This window comes from Coturnix japonica, unplaced genomic scaffold (genome assembly GCF_054131305.1).
Source record: "Coturnix japonica strain WE unplaced genomic scaffold, WE-NBRP24 Scf055, whole genome shotgun sequence".
Lineage (NCBI taxonomy): Eukaryota > Metazoa > Chordata > Aves > Galliformes > Phasianidae > Coturnix > Coturnix japonica.
In genome coordinates, this window is record NW_028188958.1 from 349,163 (window position 1) to 376,397 (window position 27,235).

Here is a 27,235-nt window from a genome sequence, read left to right on the forward strand (position 1 = left end):
AAATATTGTCATAGGCCTGAAAATCCGATTGGAGAGACAAAGGAGCTCGTTAACACCAGCAGGAAGTGCTGGGTGGTGGAAGGGCTGGCAGGGAAGTGCCTTGAGCAGATGAGCAGCTGTACAGGTAACTCCTGGAGCAACGTGCCATGCCTGCAGCCTGGCTGCTGGCATTACCTGAGCACCGCTGGGTTTAGGCTGCAGCTCGTGCTCTCAGAGCAGCACACTGGGGTGCTGACCCTGCTCCTTACACTGTGTTCACCTCTGCTCCCTGGTCCTCAACCCACAGCATCTCCCTGCTGCCCTTGGTCCCATTAAATATGGGAGTGCTTCAGGTGGGACTGGAGAAGCTCTGAGCCTCAGAGATGGCATGTAGAGATTCTTTGTGTGTGCAATGAAATGGATTAGCAGGCATTTCTGTGAGGAAGTCTGCTTGCTGCCTGGGCATGAGCTTGTAAAGCAACCGTAGCAGGGAGGAGGTCAGTGGCTTCCAGCCTCCCATAGGCAACATGACCATGTGGCATCTGCCATGCTGTGGATGGCAGGTGGTTTTTCTTCATCTTAGCTGCTGTTAGGAGCAGAGCGGGCCCTGGGGAAACATTCACCTTGCTTTGATACTGAAATGGCAGGAAGCATCAGCACGCACCTGCTGTGCAGGGCTGCTTGTCTCCCTGTGCTCACAGTGGGTCCCAGCAGCTCTCCCTGCACTCAGCCCAGGCTGAGCAGCCAGCAGCAGTTAGAATAATTTCTCTGCAAGAAGAATGTCTCGTTAATTTTCTTTCATTTCATTTCAAGCTAGGAAAGCCGGTGAGAAAAGCTTGTTCCTTCACACCAGCTTCTTCTCCATGAGCTTTCTCTGGAGATGCAGGTGATGAGCACAGATCTACTGCAGAGGTTAGAATGAGGCTGCAGTGGTCGTGGGGTTGGGGTGGGAGGCTCCCACTTGTGCCCAACCTTCACAAAGCTCTTCCATGCCAAGGGGTTGGGAGATAGAGATGTGAAACGCCCTTGTGCTCAGCCAGGGGCTGCCCTACGCTGGGCTGCTTTCATTGGATGAGTTATTGCTGAGTCTTGCCTTTTATCTGCCCAGAGAAAGTTTCTATTGTGCCAGTCAGGTCATCCATCCCCACACACTTATCGCCCTGATCTTCATTAATACATTGCTTCTGCTCATGGGAAGATGTACCAGGAGTCAATAGCTTTATATACATGCATTTAGGTTTCACTTCTTACATGTAGGAAACAGGATGCGCTGCCTTTATTGGCTCCTGACGTTTCTTTTAATATTTTGATTCGTACCAAACTATTTTTGGGCAGAAGCTGCAATTCAGTTAAAATTAAAGCAAAGTAACATTTTAAATCGTGCCTTTACCACTTCAGTGAACGTTCCTCGAGTGTGCTGGGTACAGAAAAGGAGAAGTCAATCTATCAGTACGTATCTTTTGTACTTAAAGCTGACTGATGTTTTAAACAAGGGGAGATTGGGTTTGTATCACTGGTTCCCATTACAAACTCCCAAAGGTATTTAAGTGCCAGAAAATAACTGTCTGGTGAGATGCACACCTGCCTGAGCGGTTCAAGCATTGCTGAGCTCCCCTTGATTTCAGTGGGAGTCTGACATTTGCTCTGTCTCTTCGTTTCTGGTCACCTCAATACATTGGAAAACCTGGCCCCAAATCCTCTAGTTCTTAGAATAATGAGATCTCATTCCTTTCCCACCAGGGTTTTATTCATAGATTGGGGGAGAAAAACAAGCTTCCGCGCTCCCTCAGCTCTCAAATCTTTCGGCTTTGAGTGAATCAGTCCAAATGAAAAAGGAGAACGTTCTGTGTTTCCAGCTAAATTGAAATGAAAAACAATCTGATAGGAAAGCTTTTTTATGCAGCATAAGTTGAAAAACCAACACGGGAGAATGTAAATACCAGCATTTGCTTCTGTGAAAAGTGGTTATAATGGGCCCAGCATGGGACGCGGCTGTGACATATTTATAGATTTGAGTTGATTTCCAGAGCCAGGGATGGTTTGTTCTGGTTCTGAACGGAGCAGGAGGAGCGTGCTCCAATTCGTGGCTATTGGCAGAAGAGTCATTCAATCAATATGGTGATCAGAATGCTCCCAAGTGCTGCCTTCAGCATCAGCTGTCAGACTCCAAACTCAGGTTTTAAGGGTTGTGTTTTTTAACTGGGAAATAGCCTTAGTGAGACTGAAGCCTTATTGACACACAATAAAGCCAGGATGGAAACATAAAGCTATTAGAGAATGTCCAAATGAGGGCTGCAGAGAGGGGGGAGGGTCTGAGGGGGAAGGGACATGAGGAGCAGCTTGTTTGGTCTGGAGCAGAGAAGGCTGAGGGAAGGCCTCATGGTAGCCTACAGCTCCTCATGGTGACCCTACAGCTCCTCGTGGCAGCCCTACAGCCCCTCACATTGGCCCTTCAGTTCCTTATGGTGGTCCTATAGCTCCTCATTTCTCTACAGCTCCCTCATGGCTGCCCTACAGCTCCACCATGGTGGCCCTGCAGCTCCCTAATGACTGCCCCACAGCTCCTTGTGACCCCACAGTTCCTCATGGTAGCCCTACAGCTCCCTCATGGCTGCTCTACAGCTCCTTTTGGCCCTACAGCTCCTCATGGTGACCCTACAGCCCCTCATGTTGGCCCTACAGCTTTGCATGGCCCTACAGCTCCTCATGGTAGCCTTACAACTCTCTCATGGCAACCCTGCAGCCCCTCATGTTGGTCCTACAACTCCTTATGGTGGTCCTACAGCTCCACATCTCTCACAGCTGGCCTACAGGTCCCTCATAGTGGCCCTAGAGCTGCCTCATAGTAGCTGTACTGATCCTCAGGACCCTACAGCCCCCTCCTGGCAGCCCTACAGCTCCCTCATGGCCCTGCAGCTCCTCATGGTGACCCTACATCTCCCTCACGGTGACCTTACAGCTTTTCATGGCATCTCTACAGCTTATGTCCCTGCGTCCCTACAGTCCCCTCATATTGGCCCTACAGCTCCTCCTGGCCCTACAGCTCCCCATGGCGGCCCTGCAGCTCTTGAGTTCTTAACCTCCCTGCTCAGCCCTGTGCTGCAGTCCTGATGTTGGTACTGATTCCAGTGGTAGTTGAACAATTTAGCTGCACTGTGGGGAACAGGTCTCTGTGCCCAGAGCAGCCGGACTGCATGTACAGACCCACAGTTGAAGGGCTGCACCCCAGTGTAGGGCTGAGGCTGCTCAATGTGCTCTAGGGCTGACCCACAGGCTCTGCCCCGGGCTCTGAGCTGGGGTCCCATGGGGCGTCCCAGTGCTGGAGGCACTGGGCTGCAATGGCAGGTATGGGAGAGGCTGTGCAGTACGAGGGGATCTTGATGGGAAGGTTTGAGGCGTGCACTGACCAGGGCGTCTCAATCAGCAATTTCCCATTCCTTTGCTTAACCCCATTTCTGTTATCTCTCACCTCTGCCTGTAGGCGGAGTGCTGGAGAGATCCCTGAGGTGCAGCAGAGTGCTTTCCATGGATGTGTGTTTAGAAATGGGGGTCTCTATCTCCCCACGGTCAGGGCAATGCTTAACTCGAGTGGAACAACTGGTTCAATTATATCTGTATCAGGTCAGGCCTCGAGCTGCACGTCTGGGGCACACAGCACATAGAAGGTGGTACCTGGTGGAAGGGAATGATTTTCTGTTTGTGATTTAACTGCTCAAGTCCATTTGCTTGACAAATTATTGTTGAAGCTTTGCTATGGATTTGGTCTGAGACCTTGGGTAGATGAACTTTGGAATGCTTGGAAATACAGGATAGCAATTGATTTCCCCCAAAGGGAAATTCCATACATGGCCCCATTAGAACCCGTGTGGTGCATGGGGCTGTGATGATGAACATCAGCAATGGGAGAATCGTATCCAGGAGTCGGGGCTGCCTCGCTTTGCATTCTCCTTTTGCTCGTGCACGTTTTCTTCAGTTTCTTGCAAAATGCAGAAACTATCATTAAAAGTTGACGTCATGCTGATGTGGGCTCAGCTCTGACAGCACGAATCTGAAGGGATGAGCAGTTCCCAGGCTGCTGTTATCGTGTGCAGGGCATCGACTGTTGGGTTGAGGGTGGCATCGTCTGCTGAATGGCTGCTGGGAGGAGCATGGGGGATGTGACCCAAAGGTCTGCAGAGCAGAGCTGGAAGCGTGTGTGAAAGGAGTGTGTTCAGTCCTGTTGGCCTGCCTGGCAGAGCAGTAATTTCTAGAGCCTGGAAATGTATTAAACGATGTGTGCATCAGGTGTAGCTATCCAAAAGGGGATTCCTCTGGCGGCTTCTTTCCTCATATTGGGGTGTTAATGCTGTGTGTTGTGTGTCTTCCTGGGATGTCACGGCTGCAGGCAAACCTGAAGAAGTTCATGGAATACGTGCAGATGCTGAACACGGAGAAAGTCTGCAGACTGCTGGAGAAAGGACTGGACCCCAACTTCCACGACCCAGATACTGGAGGTGAGATTGGCCTCTTGAGAAAGGGGGGGGATGGCAGAGCAGAGCTGGGGGAGAAAGTGTCCAGGGGAGACAGTGGGAATCTGGGCAGTGGTTGTTCTTGGTGGGCGTAGCAAATGATGGGTTGTCTGAAGGGGAAGGTTTGGAACATTGGTATGTATGTGAGCTGGATTTCTTAGTAGTGTATTCTTTGGTCTTGGAGGTTTTTAGTACATAAAGTTGCAGAAGGCCGTTGGCAGAGGATACTGTGTGGGGTGAGAAAGATGCATAGTCTGGGAATGAGAGATAAAACGCGACAGCTGTGGGGCTGTGCATCTTTCAGATGGGGTCCTGGGGAGGATGGGGCAGTCTCTGGGGCTGGCATGTTGAGGGAATGGGGGTCTCTTTGTGAAGCAGTCAGGAGGCTGAAGAAATGTTTTCGAGACCAAGAAAATAAAATCCTGGCTTCTGGGGTTTTCAGCGTTGTCTTTTAATTCTCTCCTCTCCTTAATGAGGTCAGGGTTTGGAGCACGGGCTGTTGGGTTTCCTGCTGGCTCCAGGGTGCAAAGAGTGAAAATCAACCTCCTGTGTCTTTGGATGGGATGATCTGTCCCTTGTCCTGGCTGAGGGCTCTCGTGGTCTTGTTCTGAGAGAGGAGATGCTGGTTTAGTTATTTCCGTTTTCAAGCAATGATTTTTACGATCTTTTAGTACAGAGTTGGACTTCTGCTTGTGAATGATGGGCACGTTTCCAAGTCATGAGCAGGTGCCAATCTGATGATTAATTTTCCGTGTTTCTGGTTCATCTGGAAGGCTCCTCAGGTTGGTCCTGAAGCTCTGGCTATCTCTGCAGGAGGAGCTCTCGTGTGCCCAGGCAGCTGTTCTGCACTGTCATCAATGGGCATGGCGTGGTGTTGGGCACACTGTTAACCTCTCCTGTCCTGCCCGGCAATGGGGCTGTACCCAGACTGCCCCTTGGGATGGCTCTTGGCCTCTGCCAGCTCCTGGGCTGGAAAGGTGAAATCTGACTCAGCCAAACTGACAGAACCACTCAAACTCAGCCAGCAGTGTTTTTTGTGTTTAATTTACTGGTGTAGCCACTCTGTCTGGGCCTGATGGGCAACTGCTCCTATGGCAAATAAACCATTAGCAGAATAGGAGTGTGATCACTGTCTGCCTCGGAGCATGCCCAAGCAGATCAGCTCTATTTGGTTTTCATTTTAGCCCAAGGACTTTCAAGCATTTGGAGGGACATTCCTTTAAAAAGAAGCCCTCTGCTCTTCTAAAACCGATCCAGCTTTACGACGTGTGTTGTATTGTAGAGTGCAGTGTGCTCAAGGAGATCATAGAATGGTTTGTTTTGGAGGAGACCTTAAAGCCCATCCAGTTCCAACCCTCTGCCACAGACAGGGACACCTCCCAGCAGGTCAGGCTGCTCAAAGCCCCATTAGTAGAGCTGCAAAAGCTTCAGATCTGATGTTATTTCATAGAATCACCAGGGTTGGAAAATACCTCCAAGATCATCCAGTCCAACCGCCCGGCTATCACCGATATTCCCCACTAAACCATGCCCCTCAGTACAACATCTAAGTGTTTATGGAGCACAGAAGGTTGGAGGCTTATAGGAACAGGCTCACATGTACTGAGAAGAATCTGTTAAATATAGAGGGCGAAGAATGATGAATAAAAAACCAAAAACAACAACAGAAAAGCACCTGATCCGAACAGTCATCTGATTCCAGTTCAGAACTGACAGCAAAACTGGATGTGAAAATAACGCTGGGGCAGAGGGAGCCCAGGATGCCTCACTTGGAGCCCTAATTCTTGTGCAAAAACACACAGTTGTTTCTTGCTCCGTGGTCTGTTTTGCGAGCGTGACAGGATGACATGGAACTGCTGTTCAGTATCAGTGGCTTTCTGGGATTTAAGAGCAGATGGAGCTGTTCCACCACCCAACCTGACCTCCTGTGCCACAGGGGATCCTCGTCGCCCTGTGTGTGTGTGCACTGAACGCACTGAACAACGCTGGAACATATTTTCCAGAAAGTCATCAATCCTGATTCAGGGAGCAGAGGATCCGCGCTGTTCCTTCCTTGTTTGGTTAATCACCCTCGCTGTTTAAGATTCGTGTCTTATTTAAATTTGTATGCTACAGCTTCCAGCTGTCGTTACACTTTATCTTCTGGATTAAAGAGCACTTTAGTACCTGGTATGTTTTCACATGAATGTATTTATACACAGTAATCAAATCAACATTTAATCTTGCTTCCTCCAATTAAAGAGAGGCCAAACTCCTTCAGCCTTCCACTGGAAGACATTTTCTCTTGTTTTCCCACCAGTTTTGAGGCTCCCACATCACTGCTCCATTTCTAAGAGGTCAGCTGGAAGGCGGACACCAGGCACACTGCTGTGCATTGCTCCCCTGCATATCCCTGCTGTCCGTGTCCTGTGGCAGTGGCCTCACTGGGGAGGACCCACACATGTTACTGGATCAGACTCTGTCGCGCCATGATCTGAGTCACCTGAGCCACAGCAAACCACGAAAGAGTTCTTTGCTTGGGAGCTTTGCTTTGGTGGGGCTGCTTCTGTTCCCATTGACTTCCATGTGCATCTGGCTGCAGATGGAAGTGGTGATGTGGGATCCTGCTGCTCCCTGCAGGGCTGCCAGCCTCTCCCCAGGAGCATTTTGCAGAGCCATGACCAGAGGCTGTAGGGCAGCACATCTCCTCCCCCACACGTCACATTCACTGAGCTCAGATGGATCCCATGGGATTGACACGGCTTTTGCTTCTGATTCTGCACTGCCCAGCCCTGACTACTCTCCGTAATCATCCCAGCTTTGTGTCACTTATAGATCTGATCAGAGATTTGCGTTTACTTCAAGATAAGTGATGGAAACGGCCAAGTCCAGCACGTTGGAGAGCCCCTTCAGCACCAACCGCCCTGGTTGCTTCTCGTCACCTGGACTGCAGTTCATCGGAAGGACGTGGAGCTGACATGTCGTGCTGCTTGTTTTTCACACCAGATAGGGCTGCACATGAGCCTCACATCAATGCAGCTATCTGCAGCAGGCAGACTGTGAGTTAGAAGAAGGGGGGTTACGTGTGAGCAGCAGGACCTGCTTACTGTAAAGCCTGATGGGTCAATATGAGCGACACGGATATTCTTCAGTCCCGTGTCAGTTAAATTCTATATATATTTCCCAGCATGTTCCCAGGACTGGAGTTATTTTTCTGGCTTCTTGGGGCATGGATCATCTTATTCGCCCCTTTTTGTGTCTTGTCCCAACGCTGCTACTCTTCTCATCTTTTCGGATGTCCCAGTACTTGAAAATGTATTCTGATTTAACTTTATTGGCCCAGAAAGGTCTTCAGGGGGAAGTTAAGAAGGATGTTAAGAAGTTAAGAAGTTAAGAAGGATGATATACCTCATTTTCTAGAAGTAAACAACTTCTCCCAGTGCAGGTCGCTTATGTCAGAAATCCCATTTTGGTAATAGAAAGGAAAATATAATTTCCTCAGCAGTAAAGTTAACAATAACCATTGGTCATTTTGCTTCCTGTATTTATTAGCAATTATACACTGCCTGCCTATTCGATGAGTGTGTGCAGGGCCTGGGAAATCCCGTGGTGTTCTCTGATTTAAACAACAGCAACGAGACCCCTCTCTGGCAGCCCTTTGCCATGGCAAATGTGGTTGTCTTTACTTCTGTGTCATTAGTTCCTGTTCCTGTCCCTCATTTCCTAATTCTCAGTTCATACTGATCTCTGTTTCGTCGTGTCCTGTTGTTAGAGCTGGTGTTGTAACTGCTGCTGACCTGGGCACACAGCAGCGGTTCTCCTCTTCCATTTATGGAGCCTTATCCTTTCTTCTTCAAGAACTCTCAGACACCTTTTGCTTTTTGATTTTAAGCTTCCTGTGTTTCCTACAATAGATCTGATTTCCCTTGGTTCATTCCCATGGGAGGCATCAGGTATTCCCCCATCTGGTTGGGACTCCCATCTTCCCATGCTGTCCCATGCTGATTAAACAACAGGAAAGTGTTTAGTAGATGTGTTTTTGTTGCAAACCTGAGGCCCTGTTCTAAGCCATTGGTGGCCATATAACAGATGATGGGATTTTAATGTGAGCTCTTTCTGTGGGCCTCCTTGCCCACTCAGTACATTCCCATTCTCATAGCAATCAGGCATTCTTCGTATTCTAGAATGGTGTAATTGTCTGTAAGTTCCAGTAATGACAATGATGTCAAACTTCTTATTACCACTATAAGCAGTCCTCATCCTTTTTCCTGTTATCCAGTCTCCTCGTGCTTCAAAATGAACAAAGAGGAAGAAAAATCTTCCTCTCATTCTTTATCAAACGGGCTTAATTACTTCTGACATGGTGCATTTGTGCAGCGTTTCCCTCTTTGGAATTGTTTCTCTAGTGTTCTTGATTTAATGTCTTTCTAATTGTTCTACTTAAGCCTCAGCCAGGATCATTATCTCACCTCTCTGTGAAGTGCAGGTTGTTGACTGTGAAAATCCTCTAGCACGGTCCAGTGTTCCCCAAACCCAACCTTCTCAGTTTTGCTCCCATCCTGTGGCTGGCGATTCCCTTCCAGCATTTTCTGCACGTCTTTTCCTTCTTATGGGTCTGAAGGGGTCTCTGGGATGAGCTCATGAACTTCTCTGTCCATCAGCTCTCCAGCAATGCCCTCATGTCCCATTACTGTCAAATCTCTGCTCTTCAATTTCACAAACTCACCCAACACCAGAGGACAACGGTGGGCTGTCCTCACCTATTCTGCTGAGACACACATGGCTCCGTGCTGAAGCACAGTGTGGTCTGGGCTCTGGTTCTTCTTCCAGCTGATGGTGAAGGGCACGTGGCCCCACTCAGCCACTTCTAGTCCAGTTCCTTCCATTGGCCACCAAATCACATTTATTGTTCAGGACTGCTCCTTTCCTTTTGTAGGAGGGAAAGCAGAGTGCATCCAGCTTAACCTGGTGTTTCTACTCATACAGTTGGAAATGATCCATTCTTGAGAAGAGGGAACCATATCCCAATGAAACTCCTGCTTGGCAGTCCTGCTTTCCTCCTGAGGAGTCTTCACAACTGATTATTGACTAAACTGGAGTTTCCAGAGCTTCTGGATGAAAGATGGAGATGGTGTGGGGACGCCCTGTGGTGGTGTGAGCGCAGCACTATGGGTTATGTGGTCCCATGACAGTATCAGCAGGCAGTCGTGTTGTGTTGGTGTGGTTTGGTTTGGTACCCCGTATGTGTAGGATCATGATAAAATAGAATAGACCAGGGGGAAGGGACACACAAAGGCCACCAACTCCAACTGCCTGACCACTTCAGTGCCATACCAACAGTTAAAGCATTTCATTGAGGGCTGGAAGTGGTAATTCCAGACACTTCCATCCTTTCTGGCCACGGTCCCCCCTTCCTCCTCAGGTGCTGCCCCTGAGTTCCGGTGCTGTGCAGTGAGCTCTGCCTCCTCCACCCCCCATCTGGATGCTGCCTTTCCCATTTTGCTCAGGCTGAGCTGAAGGCAGCGTACATCAAATGCTGAAGTGGGAAGTCTCAATAATTATTCATTCTGATGCCTTGAGTTAAGCGCTGCCGCTGCATTGCTTTACTTAAAGTCTCAATAGCTGTGAAGCCAAACGTCCCCTCTCCTGGATGCCTGAAAACCCCTGATCTTTGAAAACCTTTGTCCTTTCATCGATGAGAATACTCCTATATTGAATTTTTAACCCAGAGCTTTCAGGTCTATCAGCAGAATGACGATAATGTGGGCAGCACTCCAGCGAAGGTTTCAAGAGATGGAATAAATAAATGGCCATATTTCCAGCTCTTGATATTTAGCAAAGATAGCACTTATGCACTGCAGCTTTTTCTATTTTTAATTTCTCATCTATCCCTTGCAAAATCACTGTAGTAAATCTATTCTTTTTTTAGTCAAAACAGCATTGCTATTAGCTGTGCATTTTTATCCGCTGGGTCTCTGGGGTAAGTCTGACAGAGGTACTGCAAATAGCCCCCAAAACCAAATGCTCCTCTCCACGTGGCCGGGCCTTCAGAAGTTTGGGTAACTGCAAGCGCCCTTTGTTCAATGTCCTCCTGTAAGAGTGGAGGGGGACCATACGCACAAGGTTTTGGAAGCGCCATATTTCTGCAGCTGAAGCTTTTGATACAGCCAGCACGGCTTCCCCAAGGGCAGATGGTGCCTGACCAGCCTGGCGGCCTTCTGTGATGGAGTGATGGCTTCGGTGGGTGGGGGAAGGACAATGGATGGCATCTACTTGCACTTCTGCACGGCCTTTGGCACTGGCCCTCAGCACATCCTGCTCTCTGAATTGGAGAGGAGTGGATTTGAAGGATGGGCTGTTCAAAGGATTAGGAATTGGCTCGATGGATGCAGCCAAAGGGCTGTGATCAATGGATGCAGCCAAAGGGCTGTGATCAATGGCTCTGTGTCACGGTGGGGGCCGGTCACATCCCTCAGGGCTCAGCCTTGGGGCTGCAGCTCTTCAGGTCTCCATCAGTGACAGACGATGGCACCGAGTGCAGCTCAGCGCTGGCAGGTGACACCGAGCTGAGCGGTGCAGTCGGTGCATTGGAGGGAAGGGAACCATCCAGAGGGACCCGGACAGGCTGGAGAAGTGGGGCCATGTGAACATAAAGAGGTTCCATAAGGCCAAGTGCAGGCGCTGCTTTGGGTCGGGGCGATCCCAGGTGTTTGTACAGACCGGGGGAAGATCTCCTGGAGAGCAGCCCTGCGGAGAAGGACTTGGGGGTCCTGGTGGGAGAGAAGCTGGACATGAGGCAGCAGTTCCTTCCTCCCAGCCTGAATGCTGTTGCAAACTGCAGCGTTGCTGTCTCAGTGACTTTGCAGTATATAAAAGTAATTCACCCCTTCTCAGTTTCTGTGAGGCTTTTTTCCTTCACCTCTTGACCCAGGGAAAAGAATATCCCTGCAGAAGTTGTTAATGGGTCATTATGGAGTCTCCTCCTATGGGGATATCCAAGGCCTGTCTGGATGCTGACCTGTGTGACCTATTGCAGGGCTCCTGCTTTTGTAGAGGGGTTGGACTCAATGATTGCTTTAGCCCCTTCCAGCCCCTGCAGTTCGTGATTGTGTGATCATCCCAGCAGAGCTGCTCATGCCTTGTTGGAGAGATGGCTGCATTCACAAAGGCACTTTGTTGGCTGTGTGCAGCAGTGTGGATTGTGGCTTATAGGTAATGGGGCTGGTGCTGATGGGAGCATGCCTGGTACTGGGGCTGTGTGTGCTCAGGGTGCAGGAGCACGGATCTGTCGTTGTTCACAATGCAGCTGTGCTGGGATTCGCTGCTTGCACAGAAGTGAACACATGAGGGTTGCCAGAACACCTCGGGTGCAATTAACACGTGCTCTTCATCCTCAGCTTCTCCTACCAAAACAAAGAGAGAACATAGGCACAGGAAAGAAGGGTAGGAAGAACTCTGCAGCAGTGCAGTACAAAGGAACTTCTGTGGGTTCTCTGGGCCTGAACCCATTCCCCTTCTGGCCTCCCCAGCAAAGCACTTTCTTGTCTGCATTGTTGCTGTGGGCTCTGTATTGTTATCAGGGAGAGGGGTGTTGCATGGAGGCCCTTGGGGATGAGCAGCCCATGCTTGGGGTTTGCTGCTGGTGACACAATGGGGTGAGGACCGGCTGCAGGGCAGCTGTGAGCAGAAGGGCTCAGGACAGCTCCATGGATGCTGGCAGTGATGTGGTGGTGTAGAGCTGTGCGTTGCCCTCCACAACAGCAGTCCTTCTCCACACCTTGTTACAGAGAGGAACTGAACAAGGGTACTCTTTTTCACCTTGTTCTTCTCTTACCCTTTGCATAAATGCTGTGCACAGATGTGTCCTTTCCTGCAGCCTAAGAGACACCAATGGTGTTTCTGCCATTTGTTAAACTGCAAGCGTGTTCCTTTCCCTCTCCTCCAAGCTCTCATCCCACACCCATGTTAAACTGGTGGGCAGTCTGCAGCCCATGGCCAGGCCTTCTGTGTGCCAGTGGGATGAGCTTCAACATGGCCAGGTGCCTGGTGCCAGGTCCTGCATGTGGGTCGCACCAACCACGCAGTGCTGCAGGTGTGGGGCAGGAGCTGAAAACTGCTGGGGGAGAAGGACGTGGGGGTGTTGGTTGGCAACCAAGATGGGACGGGAGGGGATGGGCTGACGGTGCTGGGAGGGTCAGGGTGGAGATGGGGACCAAGCTGTGCTCCAAAGAGCGGTCAGCACTGCACAGCTGCCCAGGGCAGGGGGGAGTCCCCATCCCTGGGGGTGTTGGGTGAGCACAGGGATGGGGCACATGGGGTCAGTGGGATGGGGGGTTGGATTGGTGATTTTAAAGGTCTTTTCCAACCTCAGTGAGTCTACGGCTCTATGATTCTATGCACGGTGCTGTAGAAGATCAGCTGGTGTCCAACAGCAGGAGCTGACAGGGCTGTTTGCAGCTCCCTTGTCAGCATGGGAACCTCCTGCAGTGCTGGAGGTGGGCAGCAGACGTGGCAGTGCCCGCAGTTCTCACTTCTGCTTCTTGGTGCTCTGCAGAGTGTCCCCTGACGGCGGCGGCTCAGCTGGAGCTCAGCACTGAGATGATCAAAGCCCTGAGGAACGGGGGAGCACATCTGGACTTCCGCACACGGGAGGGGATGACGGCGCTCCACAAAGCTGTGCGCTGCCGCAACCACGCGGCGCTGCTGGTGAGTCCACGTCCCAGTATTGGTGAGTCCACATCCCAGTGCTGGTGAGTCCACATCCCAATGTTGGTGAGTCCACATCCCAGTATTGGTGAGTCCCACATCCCAGTATTGGTGAGTCCCACATCCCAGTACTGGTGGGTCCCACATCCCAGTGTTGGTGAGTCCCACATCCCAGTACTGGTGAGTCCACATCCCAGTGTTGGTGAGTCCCACATCCCAGTGCTGGTGAGTCCCACATCCCAGTGTTGGTGAGTCCCACATCCCAGTGTTGGTGAGTCCCACATCACAGTGTTGGTGAGTCCCACATCCCAGTACTGGTGAGTCCCACATCCCAGTGTTGGTGAGTCCCACATCCCAGTGTTGGTGAGTCCCACATCCCAGTACTGGTGAGTCCACATCCCAGTGTTGGTGAGTCCCACATCCCAGTACTGGTGAGTCCCACATCCCAGTGTTGGTGAGTCCCACATCCCAGTGTTGGTGAGTCCCACATCACAGTGTTGGTGAGTCCCACATCCCAGTACTGGTGAGTCCACATCCCAGTGTTGGTGAGTCCCACATCCCAGTGTTGGTGAGTCCCACATCCCAGTGTTGGTGAGTCCCACATCCCAGTGCTGGTGAGTCCCACATCCCAGTGTTGGTGAGACTTGATGATCTTACTGGTCTTTAGCAATGTTAATAATTCTATGGTTCTCCTGCAGACATTGCTGGACCTGGGAGCCTCCCCTGACTACAAGGACAGCCGGGGGCTGACACCGCTGTACCACAGTGCCATGGTGGGAGGGGATCCCTACTGCTGCGAGCTGTTGCTGCATGACTACGCCAGGCTGGGCTGTGTGGATGAGAATGGCTGGCAGGAGATCCACCAGGTGAGGTGGATATGGATGAAGTCTGCTGGGCCTGGCCCAGCCCTCAGGTGCTGCAGGACACAGGGTGCTGGTGGGTGGTGGGGGCTGCATGGCCAGCAGGGGGATGTGTTCCTGCTCGGGGGTTTGCATGTGGGGTTCAGCTTTGCCCCACTGCAGGCCTCACACTTGGGCTGCCTCAGCTGCCGCAGGGCAGTGCTTTGGGATCTTGGGCCAACACCTGAGGTGTCTTGGGTACAAAACCAAGGTTCTACCTGTCCCTGTTTGGCACATTAATAAGTGGATGTGGCAGAGGAACCATAGAACCATAGAATCACCGATTCCAGCACCTGGCCTCTCTTTTGGAGAGAAATCTTTTGGAAGCCCCATCCCTGCAGGCATTCAAGGCCAGGCTGGATGTGGCTCTGGGCAGCCTGGGCTGCTGGTTGGTGACCCTGCACACAGCAGGGGGTTGGAATGAGATGATCTTTGAGGTCCTTTTCAATCTGGGCCATTCTATGATTCTAACATCCAATCTGAATCTGTCCTGAATCTAGAAGAGGGGGAAGGATTCTATGAGGTTTATCATTTTCCTGCTTCCCCCTCGTTCTGTTTCTCAATTTTTATCCCCCTCTTGCAGGCATGTCGCTACGGCCACGTTCAGCACCTGGAGCATCTTCTCTTCTACGGCGCTGACATGACTGCGCAGAACGCCTCAGGAAACACCGCTCTTCACATCTGTGCTCTCTATAACCAGGTACAATGTGTGATTTGGAGCACGAGGACTCAGAAAGCACAGACAAGGAACCTGCCCAAGGGCACAGCGTCAGGCTGAGGCACATTCTCAGGGCGGTTACAGCCCCAAGACCTAACAGAGTCTGATTTTGGATTTATCAAGATCCGTGGTTTATTCCAGGGTGTTTTTACTGATTTACCACCTGAGCTGCTCCCTAATTGTTCCTCTGGTTCCCATTCCTTCTTCACACCACGTGCAGCAAACCCCCATCGCTGGTAGGAAGGGGGCAGTTTGTCTGCCTGGGGAGCACACACACACTGGACCCAGGTGCCCTCATTTAACATTGAGGAGAGCACCTGCCTCACGTGGGGCTTTTGGGGCAGGACCTGCAGCTGTTGTGGCACAAAAGCCCATAACATCTTATTACCAATCTGGATTTTAAAGAAGGCTGCTCCTGTAATGCAGGGCGTCGTTTCTGTTTTGAGTTCTGTGTGGCCTCAGTTCCAGATAAATGATGGGAGGGGGGTGGTGGTGGAGCCCTCTCTGACCTTCCAGACCCACTGGTCTCTTTCCCAGATGTAGAGGTCAGCATCCAAGTGCTTCTCATGTGGGTTTTGCTCCTTCCTTGAGGTTTCATATGTTGCGTGTGTGGGTTTCACTGTAAAGGGGTTTATGTTTCTGAGATGTCAAGTGTTAAGAATTGAATGCTGTTGTGATTTGTAATGTGGGATGGTGTATGGAAATTGATCTGTGGCTTTTTAGGGGATGGGTGCAATCTGCTCGCTCAGGACTCTCATACATGGGTGTGTGAGTGCCTGACCAATGGGGGGCTGAAGAGTACGGGGCCCATAAATGGGGATTAACAGTGTAGAAGCACAGAGCATTCAAAACAAAAGCAAGAAAAGTCTGTAGGAGGGAGCAGTACCTGGGAGCGTGTGGTGGTCTCTGTGCCTCACAGCTGAGTTTCTGGGCTGAATTCTGGGCATTACTGCTGCGGTTGGCACGCAGATGGTGGCTCGGTCAGCTCAGTGCTGGAGGTGACCATGCCATGGGGGCTCAGCATCCTTATGCATCCCTTTCTGTCTCCAAAGGAGGCTTTCCAAGCTCAGTGACACAAGGTGGTTTGCCTCTTTGTTGTCTCCTTTGTTGTCCATAGTGCTGATCAAGTCTCTCCTTTCCTCCTTCCCAGGAGAGCTGCGCTCGGGTTCTCCTCTTCCGTGGTGCGAGCAAAGAGATCCGCAACTACAACAGCCAGACAGCGTTCCAGGTGAGGCAGTGAGCACCAGTCATAGAGTTATAGAGCTGCTCAGGTTGGAAAAAGACCTTAAAGATCATCAAGTCCAACCACAACCTGACCACGCTGCCCTAACACAGAGCCCTGTGGGGCCCCAAGAAGTGCTGGGGTGGCCTCTGGGACGACCCTGTGTGTAGGCTGAAGCTTCTGGAACAAAGCTGTGCATTCAGGGTGCCTGTTCTGGCCCTGGCCTTCTTGGTGGAGCAAGAGGGAGCAAAGTGTTGAGTGTGGGAGGGGCTGTGAGGCTGCTGTTGTGGTGGGAGATTTGAAAGAGCTCTGCTTGTGTAACCTGTGCGTAATGGAGGTGGAAAGGAGGAGTTATTGCCATCTAGGACAACTTTGCTGCTCATAAACTTGCTGTGAATAAACTGAAAACAGAAGTTAGGCAGCCTGTTCTATCATCTCCCCACTGTCACAGTAAAGAAATTCCCCCTGACATCCAACCTCAACCTGCCCTCCTTCAACTTCAAACCATTTCTCCTTGTCCTGCTATTATCTGCCTTTTGAAAGAGTTGACTCCCCTGGCAGGCTGCACTGAGCTCACCCCGCAGCCTTCTCTTCTCCATGCTGAACAAGCCCAGCTCCCTCATCCTGTCTTTGTAGGGAGGTGCTGCAGCCATCTGAGCATCTCTGTGGCCTCCTCTGGACCCTCTCCAACAGCTCCCTGTCTTTCTTGAATGAAGTGTGTTTTAATACAAACTCAACAAGCAGTCCTGAAACAAGAATGCACAACTTAAGTGTGTGATTTCCTCCATCGTGTGTACAAATGACTCATGGCTGTTGGAGACGCCGGTATTAGGAGCAGACCTTGAGAGCAGCCCTGCAGAGAAGGACCTGAGGGTCCTGGTGGATGAAGAACTGAACAGGAACCAGCACTGAGCACTTGGAGCTTGGAAAGCAAATGGGATCCTGGGCTCCAGCAGCAGAGGGGTGGTCAGCAGGGACAGGGAGGGGACTGTCCCTCTCTACTCTGCCCTTGTGAAGCCCTGTCTGGAGTGCTGCGTCTGGGTCTGAGGCTCCCCATATAGGAAAGCTTAAATTCTTAGGTGGAATTTCAGTATGAAGACTGAGGCCATGTTGCTTACACTCTGCTACGTGTTGGCTTGGATGGTCCTGGAAGGACAAACAGCGCTGTGTGCAGGCTGGGCTCATGCAGATGGAGGCAGTGGGGCTGTGGCTCTTAGAGGAGTTTTGCTTCTGGGAACTGATCGCTCATCTGCGTAATGTGAAACTATTTATTTCCAGGGAAGAACTCCTTCCAGGAAACCGCTTCCTCCTCGTTGAAGGAGTTGAACTTTTGTCCTTTCTCCACCTCTCGATTCCAACCTTTTTGCTTTGGGCATTTGCAAGATGTGGAGGTGGTGGCTGGAGGGAGCCAATGGCTGCAGCTCTGACTTGCGCACGTCCTGCAGAGCCCTAATGAGGGAAAAGCAGCACTTGCCTCTTTTTGAAGTAGTGCGACTAATTGGAAGTTTGTCTTCCAGAGAATGAGAAATGTGCTTGGTAACCCAATCGGTTTGTTTCCTGACAGCAGCATAACCTGATCCGAACCTGAATTTGATACCAGCGTGATGTTTCCCATCAGCTCCCAGCTTTCAAAGAGAAGCTCTCTGCCTCTGCTTATGTTGCTTGCTGAAGATTGCAGCATCTTGTTAAGTTGCTGCCCACTGCAAAGTCTCGCACTTTCTTATGCGTCGTCTTTGTGTAGCCATGGTAATGGGGTGCTACCACTCTCAGGCTGAATTTCAGCACAGCAGAGTAAACCAAGCCAGCGTGAGGCAGGGAGTGCTGGCCAGAGCAGCTCTGTGGCTGCCCAGAGCTCACATAAAGACTTCTGCTTCTGCAGAGCTATTTAGTCTGTTTACTGCACATACCTCGTGTTAATTTCCTTGTTACCATTAATCAGATAGCTTGGTGTCAGTGGCCTGAGATGACCTGAGATGGCACCGACTAATTAGGAGGGTTTGGAAGTTGTAATCTCTCCAGTTATCTTCCATGAGGCTGATGGACACGATTCGTGCTGGGGCAGGAGAGCAGAGTGGCCCCTCGGTGTGGCAGCTTCAGAGGGGGGTGTGGAGGCTGCGGGTGAGGGCTGAGCGTCACCTCCTGGCACTCTGCAACTTACTGTTGTCCTGGGCCAGAGCTGATACCTCCGTCCTTGGGAGTGGTGCTCTGCAGTGTCCTTATCAATGAGGCAGACAGTGGGGTTGGATGTACCCTCAGGATGTACCCTAGCACCAAGCTGAGCGGCGCAGGTGATGCAGTTGAAGGAAGAAATCCATCCAGAGGGACCTGGACATGCCCAAAAAGAGGTCCAACAAGAACCTGATGAGGTTCAACAGGGCAAAGCACAGGTGTTGGACTGTGGCAGTCCCAGCTGTGGGCACAGGGTGGGAGAGCTCCTTGAGAGCAGCTCTGCCAGAAGGACTTTGGAGTCCCAGTGGCCATGAGGTAACGGTGTGCACATGGGTGCCCCATCCCTGGAGGTGCCCATGGCTGTGGACAGGCCCTGGGCAGCCTGAGCTGGGGGGCACCCAGCCCACAGCAGGGGTTGGAGCTCAATGGTCTCTCCCCTGTTGGGATCAGACACTGCAGGATGTGGTCTGGATGAAACGATGTCCTGTCAGTGTGGCTGTGAATGGCCCCTTTATATCTACTCTGATGTGAACCACCCAACAATTATTTTTCCCCATCTACCTGTTGATGCATCCACACTGACGTCTGAATTGTACAGACAGAGATGAGCCAGGAGAAGGGGTTGTCTCTCTGTCTGTCTGCTCCATGTCCTTGGAGCTGCCTGCTGGTTTTGTACCTCTTTCATTTAATAGAAGTAGCTTTTCCCATTGCTCTTATACCTGCTTTAAAAGCAGAAGTTCATGTCCTTGTGGAGGGCTTACATTGCACTGCATTTGTCGGTGACCCATTGGAGACACCAGCAAGATGCTCCATACAGGGAAACCATTTCTGTTTTGGTAACAGCAAACTGCTTTCCAGTTTTCTTTCCCAAACCTTACAGCTCTGAGGTGGAGTTTGTGGTCTTGATGTCAGTGTGGGTCTTTCTTACCTTGAGCAGCCCTGCTCATGTGCTGCTTACTGTGAGCTGCTCTATCCTGGAGCCATCTGAGGCACTGATCTCCTCCTCCCAAGGTCCGGAATGGCCCTGGGCATGCTGTGCCTTTGTGTTCCAGCTCAGAAGGAGCGAAATGATGTGATGGAGATGAGTTTGATCTCCCATGGTAGTGAAAAGGGAAATAAGCCCCATTGTTAACGTGCGGGTGTTTCTGGTTCACATCTGTTTTGTGTATGTGTTATCAAGGATCACTCATCATTCTTCATGTACTTTTCTAGTCCTCCATCCCCAGCAGTAATGGAAGATACCTGGCTGCCCCCGTGCCTTGCCCTCTGGTGGAGACACCTCATCTCTCTGCCCCTAAACCTCTTTGCTTGGCCAAGTCATGGCCTTTCCCTCATCTCCTCCCACCACTCTGTGGCCCACACAGTGGGCTGACCCATCAGATGGTCCAGCACTGTTGTGCCCAAGCGCTGCCCGTGATTCCAAGGTAAGAGATGTTACCTTTAGGTTGGATCTATGGGGCATCCAGTTGTCTCCATGTGACTTCCACTCTGAGCAGGATGCTAAAAAGCTACTAAAACTGTGTGAGCCTGCTGTACTAATGCAGCTTTTACAGCTCATGAATGTGTTAATGGGAACCTACCCAAAAGTGAACCCTGCACTGGAAGTTTTCTTTACCAAGGGATGTTGAGTTTCCTAACAATCATTACATGGCAGCCTTTGCACACGTTTTTGTTCCTGTGCCACTCCTGGTCAGATTGCTTTCTGTGCAGGGTTCTCATATGCTGAGTATGAGAATAGCACAAGCAGTTGCTTCAAACTTCCTCTCATTTCACTGATATGTAGCTGTCAGAGCTGCTTCTTATCTGTCAGAAAGTCATCTGTCCTTTTGATAGCTGCATTTTTTGTTTATTTCCTTCTTCCAGGCTGAATTCTTCTAAGCGGGGCTTTGGGGGCTGGTGGTTGTTACAGTTATTCACAGTTCCTTGCTGTGAGCAGCACAGGTTTTGTTGATGCAGAGCTCCTTTGGCTGCGCTGTGCTCCATCAGCTGTGCTGCCACCAGAGCCTCTCAGCTGTCAGAGCATGAGGCAGAGGTTTTAACTCTACTATCGGCATTTTGGCTTGATGGTAGGAAATTGTTGCCTGAATTGAGGGTCTGTGTGCAGAGGTGGCATCCCTGCAGAGCAGAGGTGTGCTCAGTGTTGGCCGAGTTGTGATGTTTCCATGCAGGGATGTGCTGGGCAGCACAGGGGGTTGGCAGCAGCTCCTCACGTGCCTCCATTGGGGGGCAGCCTTGTTCCCATCCGGCTGTGGTGGTGCAACATATCATGGGGGGAGAGCAGGCACAGGAGGGTGCCTCATCTCTTCCATCTATAATAAGGTGAAGTAGCTCTGGCCTGGCCCTTGTGGTTGGGCAAACTCTGGTGGTGTCCCTCTCATGATACCAGCTGTTAATGAAGAGACCCCATGGTTTCAGCCACTGTGACCATTCCTGAACCTGGAGCCAGCCACTGGGTGGGTTTGTGGGGCCACTCATCCCTCTTGGAGGCTGGTGGTCCTGCTGGCTGTCCACCTACCTTGTCCTCCCCCTTCCCAAACCAACCCTGCTCTGTTCTGTGATGAAGATGCTATGGGACACCACACTGAAACCTCCCTGAGTTCAGATGGGATGTTTCCCATGTTCCCTTCGTTCAGTGTTGCCACAGGAGGAGACCACGGTCAGGTAGGACGGAGAAGGAACGTGGAGGCCATTTGAGTGCTCCTCTGCCTCCCCCAGGACCAGCTCTGTCCAGACCTTTTCTGATTATGACCTCTTCTGGGACCCTCCAAGTCTGGACCTTCTATGAGCAGTCTCTGTGCTTCCATGTCCTCACTGTCAGAAAGCTTTTTCTGATGTTGAATCTTTCCTATTGAATTTTAAACCCATCACTTTTCCGTGGTTGTTGAGAGCAGATTATTTTTGTCCTTGCCACAGCTGCCTTCTCTCTGCCTTTATGGCCTCGCTGCCCCTTTCCCACCTGATCTTCCTTTCTCTGGTCTAAATATCCCAGCACATGCAGGTTTTCCTGCAGAGCCCTTGAAAGCATAATCCGATCATTACTATTGATTTACTGCGAGTTCTCCCCACATCCTTTATTTAATTCAGATCCTCATTCCAGCTGACACCCCACCTGCCCTGCACAGAGCAGTGATTACATTGTACATGCTGGAGATGAGGCCGCTGACTGTAAGTCCCAGCAGAGTGCTCCTTTTGTGCCACAGTGTGACTTTGTGGGCTCGTGTTCAGCGTGTGATCCGGAGCTCCTCGCATCCCTTCCAGCTCAACCACTGCTGCTGTCTCGTGCTGTGTCCCAGCGCCCAGCTGATCTGCTGCTTTATGTTATGCCCAAAGTTCCCCCACTGCAACTTGTGCTCATCACCTCCTCTTCTTTCTCTGTGCCTCAGAAGAGTCCAACTCTGTCTTCTGTAATCCTCGTGTATAAATAGCAATTATGCTTGTCTTTACTGAACAAAGTTATGTTTGTTTTCTTCTCCTCTATGTATTTCTAGAGCTTGGAGCAATCATTTTGGTTCCAACCCTCTACTGAACTTTTGCTTCCTCCCATGTTGGTCTCATCTAGGAGTTCAACAAGAGTGCTCTGTGTTCCTCCAGCCAGGCTGCCCGTGAGAACCGGGAATGGGGTCCAGCTCCACCCATTTAGTGCATGTTTGGAGTTCAATGGAGAGTCAGGAATTGGTTTTCTGATCAGTTCTGCATCCACTTGGCTGGAGTCTCACCTCCCGGACTCAAATTCTGTCATTTATGAGAATGTCACATCAGAGTGCCATCGTTTTTGCAGAAGGCAGCAGTGTGACATCTTTTGTTGTGCTTTTCAAGAAGCCTGGCCTGCTCCCCTCTCGTAGCATGGATCCCTTTTGCTGGGTTTGCTCTTTGCAGATTACCCTGATTGGTCTCTTTTTGCAGAGTTCTGCTTAGAATCATAGAACCATCGAATGGCCTGGGTTGCAAAGGACCCCAATGCTCATCCCATCCAACCCCCTGCTGTGTGCAGGGTCACCAACCAGCAGCCCAGGCTGCCCAGAGCCACATCCAGCCTGGCCTTGAATGCCTGCAGGGATGGGGCACCCACAGCCTCCTTGGGCAACCTGTTCCAGTGCGTCACCACCCTCGGGGTGAAAAACTTCCTTCTAAGATCCAACCCAAACCTCCCCTGTCTCAGTTTCAAACCATTCCCCCTTGTCCTATCACTGTCCATCTCATAAACAGCCATTCCCCTTCCTGTTTATATGCTCACCCCATCTTGTTCTGGAGAACAAAGTTGCTTCTTCTCTGGAGCTGTGTTCCTTGGTGAAGCCCGTGGTAGCATCGTTCCCTGTTCAGACATGGAGGCCCTTCAGGGATCACTGAGTTGACTCCCAACGCCGGAGGTTTCTCCCACAGGTGTTGGCAGTGTGACTCTCTCCTGCTCTGCAGACCTTGGAGGTGATTCATGGACACATCACCAAACCAGGCACAAGGGCGCATCATGACCCAAACGTGGAGGTGTTTTGGGACCACCTGGTTCCCCATTCAGTTACAGCTGCTTCATGGTCACAGACAATTGTGGAGCAAAAGTGGAAGCGTGAAGGCAGCACCGCCTGGCTCTGGGGACTTATTGGGGCACTCCATCCATCCCACAGTGCTTTCCTGTGTCTTTTCTGTGCACACCTTGCTCACTTCATGACTCGTCCTTTCTCCCTCTCTTCTGGACCTGTCACACACATAATTGGGCGTCAGAAGGTGGTAATCACTCGGAACGATCCGCCTCGAGTCCTTAAAGATTTACACGTGGATGCAAACTCAACGTATCATTTCCTTCAGCGTTCAGCACAATACAAACAGGTTGTTAGATGCGCCTCCTTCCAAGATTTGTATCTTGTTGCTTTAAAATAGGCATCACGGTCTGAACTCTGCAATTTGCAGTCACGTTGCCCAGGCAACAGAATTTTCTCAAACAGTTTTGTTGAAAAATGCCTTTGGTTAAATGAGATTTGTCTGATTTAACTTCAGTTGTCACTGGTGGTGTTTGGACTCGTAACCAATGGCATCGTATCTTGTGATGCTATGGGAAGTAATGCGTCTCGTGTAGATGAGCGCTGGTGCTAAGTGGACTCGTAAGGAAATGACAGAGCTGCTTATTTTGCTTCTATCTGTGAACTCATGCAGGTTTGCTGCTCCTCAATGTGTGTAAAGCACAGAAACAGCAGCTGCTGTTGGATGCATCTTACACAGCTGGTACGGACCCCAGAAGTGTCAGCTGTTGTGGGGATGTCGGTGACGTTTTGTTGTTGATGAGCTCCGTGTTTCCTTGTTGTCACTATGGTGGTGACCTTCTCCTCCATCTGCCCTCCCTGTTGAGCACTCAGGTTGTAGCGGTTGTGGGTCTGTAGGGTTGTGTGGAGCTGGCTGGTCCTGCTCTCCAGTGCTACTGCAGTGGGGATTAGAATAATTTCCTAGAATCCTAGAATGACAGAATCACAAGGTTGGAAAGGACCTACAAGATCATCCAGTCTAACCGTCCTCCCTTCACCATACCTACAGCAAACCACTAACCCATCTCTCCTAGCTCCCTGTCCAGACGCCTCTTGAACACTGCCAGGGATGGTGACTCCACCACCTCCCTGGGCATCCATTCCAGTGCCTGCCCAGTCTCTGGGAGAACAAGTTCCTTCTTATGTCCAGTCTAAACCTCATCTGATACAACTTGTGGCCATTTCCTCGGGTCCTGTTTGTAGGACCAGAGGTGGTTTCTGGAGATGCAGAGTTCCAGTTGGCACTTGGAGGGGCTGTTCATAGAACAGAATCACAGAACAATAGAATGGCCTTGGTTGGAAAGGACCGCGATGCTCATCTCATTCCAACCCCCCCACTATGTGCAGGGTCGCCACCCACCAGACCAGGCTGCCCAGAGCCACATCCAGCCTTGTTCAACCCGTTGTGTGCTAAAGATGCAATGCACCTTCCTCACACTTGCTGCCTTTGCTGTCCGAGTGGGAAAATGGCACATTTTTGTGCATGCCAAAGCATGTTTGTTAAAAGTCCACGTAACTGGTTAAAATCGTAGAATTGTAGAATTTTCTATCCATAGATTGAAAATGTGGAACCTTTGAGGGATGGCTTGTATCTGGTTGTATCTCTTTGCCTTCATGGTAGTGCACCAACCCAACTTCCAACCTCCTTCATACTCAAAACTCCCTTGTAATCCAGGTGTCAGCAGCGTGGCTTGCAGGGGAAATGAGCAGTCAGTTCATATTGATGAACCCACATATCTTGGGCTCAGTCTGAAGACACTGCCATGGCAAAGGACAAGTAAGTGTGCTGTATCCTTGCACACGGGTGCCCTTGGCTGGAGACCCAGGTGCCACATTTTCTTCAGTACTCACCCGTGCTGAGGGAATCGCAGCCTTGTTCTTAGTTCTTCACCTTTTTAATTCATTGTTGCTTTTGTCCTTCCAGCAGTGGCTGGGTGGGAAAACTGGTCTCCATCCTTTCCGTGACGCTGCTTTAAGGTTTCAGGTGAACAGAGCCCGTTCTGTCAGGGTTTCCCCAGTCTTGGTGCTGTCAATCTGCATTCCTCCTTTAAGACCCATGTCCCAAACCCACACCCACCAGTCCAGGTGGTTTGTTGCCAACTCGTGGTTCCTCCTAGAATTACTTTTGTCGATGCAATATCCCCACTGTCTGGGATGGTTTAATTAATTTGAGGTTACTGATATTACCACGTGTTGTTTCCTGCTTCTTGAAGCTGGTTCTTCTCTGCCTTATATTTATTCATTTGTTTTCTCCATGCCAAGCAGGATGCATCTTCATAGACCTGAATTTCATCTCTCTGCTTCTGTCAGCCGGACTCATAAACCTGTCAGTCAGATTTGGCGTGTTGTGCCATTTCCTCATAACAAGGTTCTTCTAAAACTAAGGAAACTATCATTAAAACAAGAATAAAATCTAATTAGAGTCCGTGGTGTCAGATCCAGTGTGATGTATAGGGGAGAAAATAATGTGGTAAAGCATTCTAAATGCTAAATACGCGTTAGTGTTTGTGATGTGCTGCACACGGCCGCTGTGAAGAGACTGGAAAACAATGCAGGTATTGTGGAGGTAGTTAATATTTCTTACATTAAATCGCTTAGAAAATGTTTTGATATTTGAGAAAATGTTTTATACAGCCAGGAAGCTGCTCTGGTGAGAGAAAGGTGCAGCAACAAATGGCAATGGGGGGAAGATAAACCCAAATAGGGGCAAGAAATGAGGCCGCACAGCAAAAAGAAGGGAAAAGATGTGAAATGCCATTAGTGCAGCCATGAAGATGAGTGCAGCTTCTCTGCTAGAACCAGAGGGAAATAAGAGGAAAGCAGGAGAGGGAGAAAAAGGAGTTTGTTCTCAGCAGAGCTGAAATTGCTTTTCTTCTGAATGAAATGAGTGAGCTGCTCTCTTATTAGCAGCATTCCCACTCCATGAGTGGGACTTCAGCCCCTGCTTGGTTGGCGTACGCCTTGGCCTCATTTCAGACGCCCCAGCAGCTTGGTGTGCAGAGACAAAGGAGCCGGGCGGCTCATGCTCCAGGTTCTGTGGTCTGATAATTTAAATACTTGAAAGCAATGCTGATCCTCCTCTTTTGTGGAATTTCTCCAGCTTTCCAAGTCCCGGTGTCTTAATGGGCATGAAAACTTCCCTGCCGTCTTGTCTTGACTTTCTGTAACCTACTCGGATCCTCCCGTCGGAGCGTCAGCTCTGGTTTGCAAGTGCTGTCTGCCATCCTCCTTCATCAGAAGCAACGAGTTCATACAACCACAGAATCACCAAGGTTGGAAAAGACCTCCAAGACCATCCAGCCCAACCATCCGCCCACCACCAGTATTTCTCCACTCACCCAAATTCCTGCCCACACACCGTCCCTTGGGAAGAGCATGTTTCCCATTCCTCCCCATCCTGCCTTCTTGCCTTTTGTGCACTGCTGCACCAGTGACGGACCAAGGACTGACCCGCGGCTTTTCTTCTTTGTGACAGCTTTACATTTTCTCCTGGTAGATCGCTGCCCTGTTCAGCTTCCCTTATCAATCATGATACAGTTGAACTCCGGGCTTCCCATCGCCGGTGTCGGCCTGCAGACCTCAAGAAGCCAATCTGATGATGAATGATTTTCTGTCCTCATGTAACAGGCTGAAAGTTGCTTTTTTTCCTGAGAGCCTGAGCGTGGGCATGCGCCAGGAATGTGTGCCAGGCAGACGTAGCCCAGGCCTGCTGCCCTGCATAGGACACGCATCCCCCTGCCCCTGTTCTATGGGGCACCCCAAGGCGCGTGCAGCTGCAGGCACAGCGTAGGCTGCTCACCCAGAAGCAGCCTTCATTTGCCTGATGAACTTGTTCTTCTTTTTTCTTTTTTATTTACCTTCTCTCAAGGCTTTCTCCTTATCATCATTTTATTTAATTTATTTTCTCTCTCTTTTCATTTGAAGTTTGTCTTGCAGGAATTGATCAGGTTTCTGGCCTCCTGGCTTCCTCCCACTCCTCCTCCAGCCTTCAGTGTGAGACTGATCTAATTCTGAGTCAGATGCCATCTCGGTTTCCATTATCCCAATGATGTTTCTGACTTGAAATCTTCCCTGACCTGCAGCGGTCGCGCTCCTATTTCAGATGCCACACTAAAGCCTCTACTTTGCTGCAAGCCCACCAGGTCCTCGTCCTTCAGGCTCGGGCCTGCAGCTCTCGGGATGTCTCTCACACCCACCCAGTTCTGATGCCATGTCTTCCCTTGCAGAATCTTCCTCTGAGCCTTCAGGAGATGCCGTCAGCCCACCTTTGGTCTATGCGGGAAGCTGAAGCTCATTCCTTCCTGCAGCATGGCTGGTTTATGGAAGTGGTGACCTCCAGGGCATCCCATCTGTTGTCTGTAGAGCTGCCTGGTGCCCACAGATGGAGGCAGGCTGCAGGGGGGTGAGGTGACTCCCCACACCAAGGCTGCTGGTGGTGCTCACACTGTGCCTTTTGGATAAGGCTCTGCTGTTTTCCCTGCTGCCTGTGCTGATGGCTGTCAGCCCTACTGGAGAGAGAGGCGAGATTTACTCCTCTGGGTCTG

The 27,235-nt window shown here is 50.6% G+C and overlaps 1 protein-coding gene across 14 annotated transcripts in view; it reads left to right on the top strand.

Moving 5' to 3' along the window:
- SHANK3 (SH3 and multiple ankyrin repeat domains 3) overlaps positions 1-27,235 on the top strand; it is a 284,023-nt gene that overhangs the window by 49,143 nt on the left and 207,645 nt on the right. For all 14 annotated transcript variants that reach the window (XR_014941032.1, XM_085533171.1, XM_085533169.1 and 11 more), the window contains 5 exons: positions 4,364-4,472; positions 13,021-13,172; positions 13,871-14,038; positions 14,655-14,771; positions 15,940-16,017. Coding sequence is in view for 13 of the 14 variants with exons in the window: in XM_085533171.1 (XP_085389297.1) it covers positions 4,364-4,472; positions 13,021-13,172; positions 13,871-14,038; positions 14,655-14,771; positions 15,940-16,017 (624 nt within the window). In the remaining variant the exon portion in view is untranslated. The remainder of the gene's footprint in view (positions 1-4,363; positions 4,473-13,020; positions 13,173-13,870; positions 14,039-14,654; positions 14,772-15,939; positions 16,018-27,235) is intronic.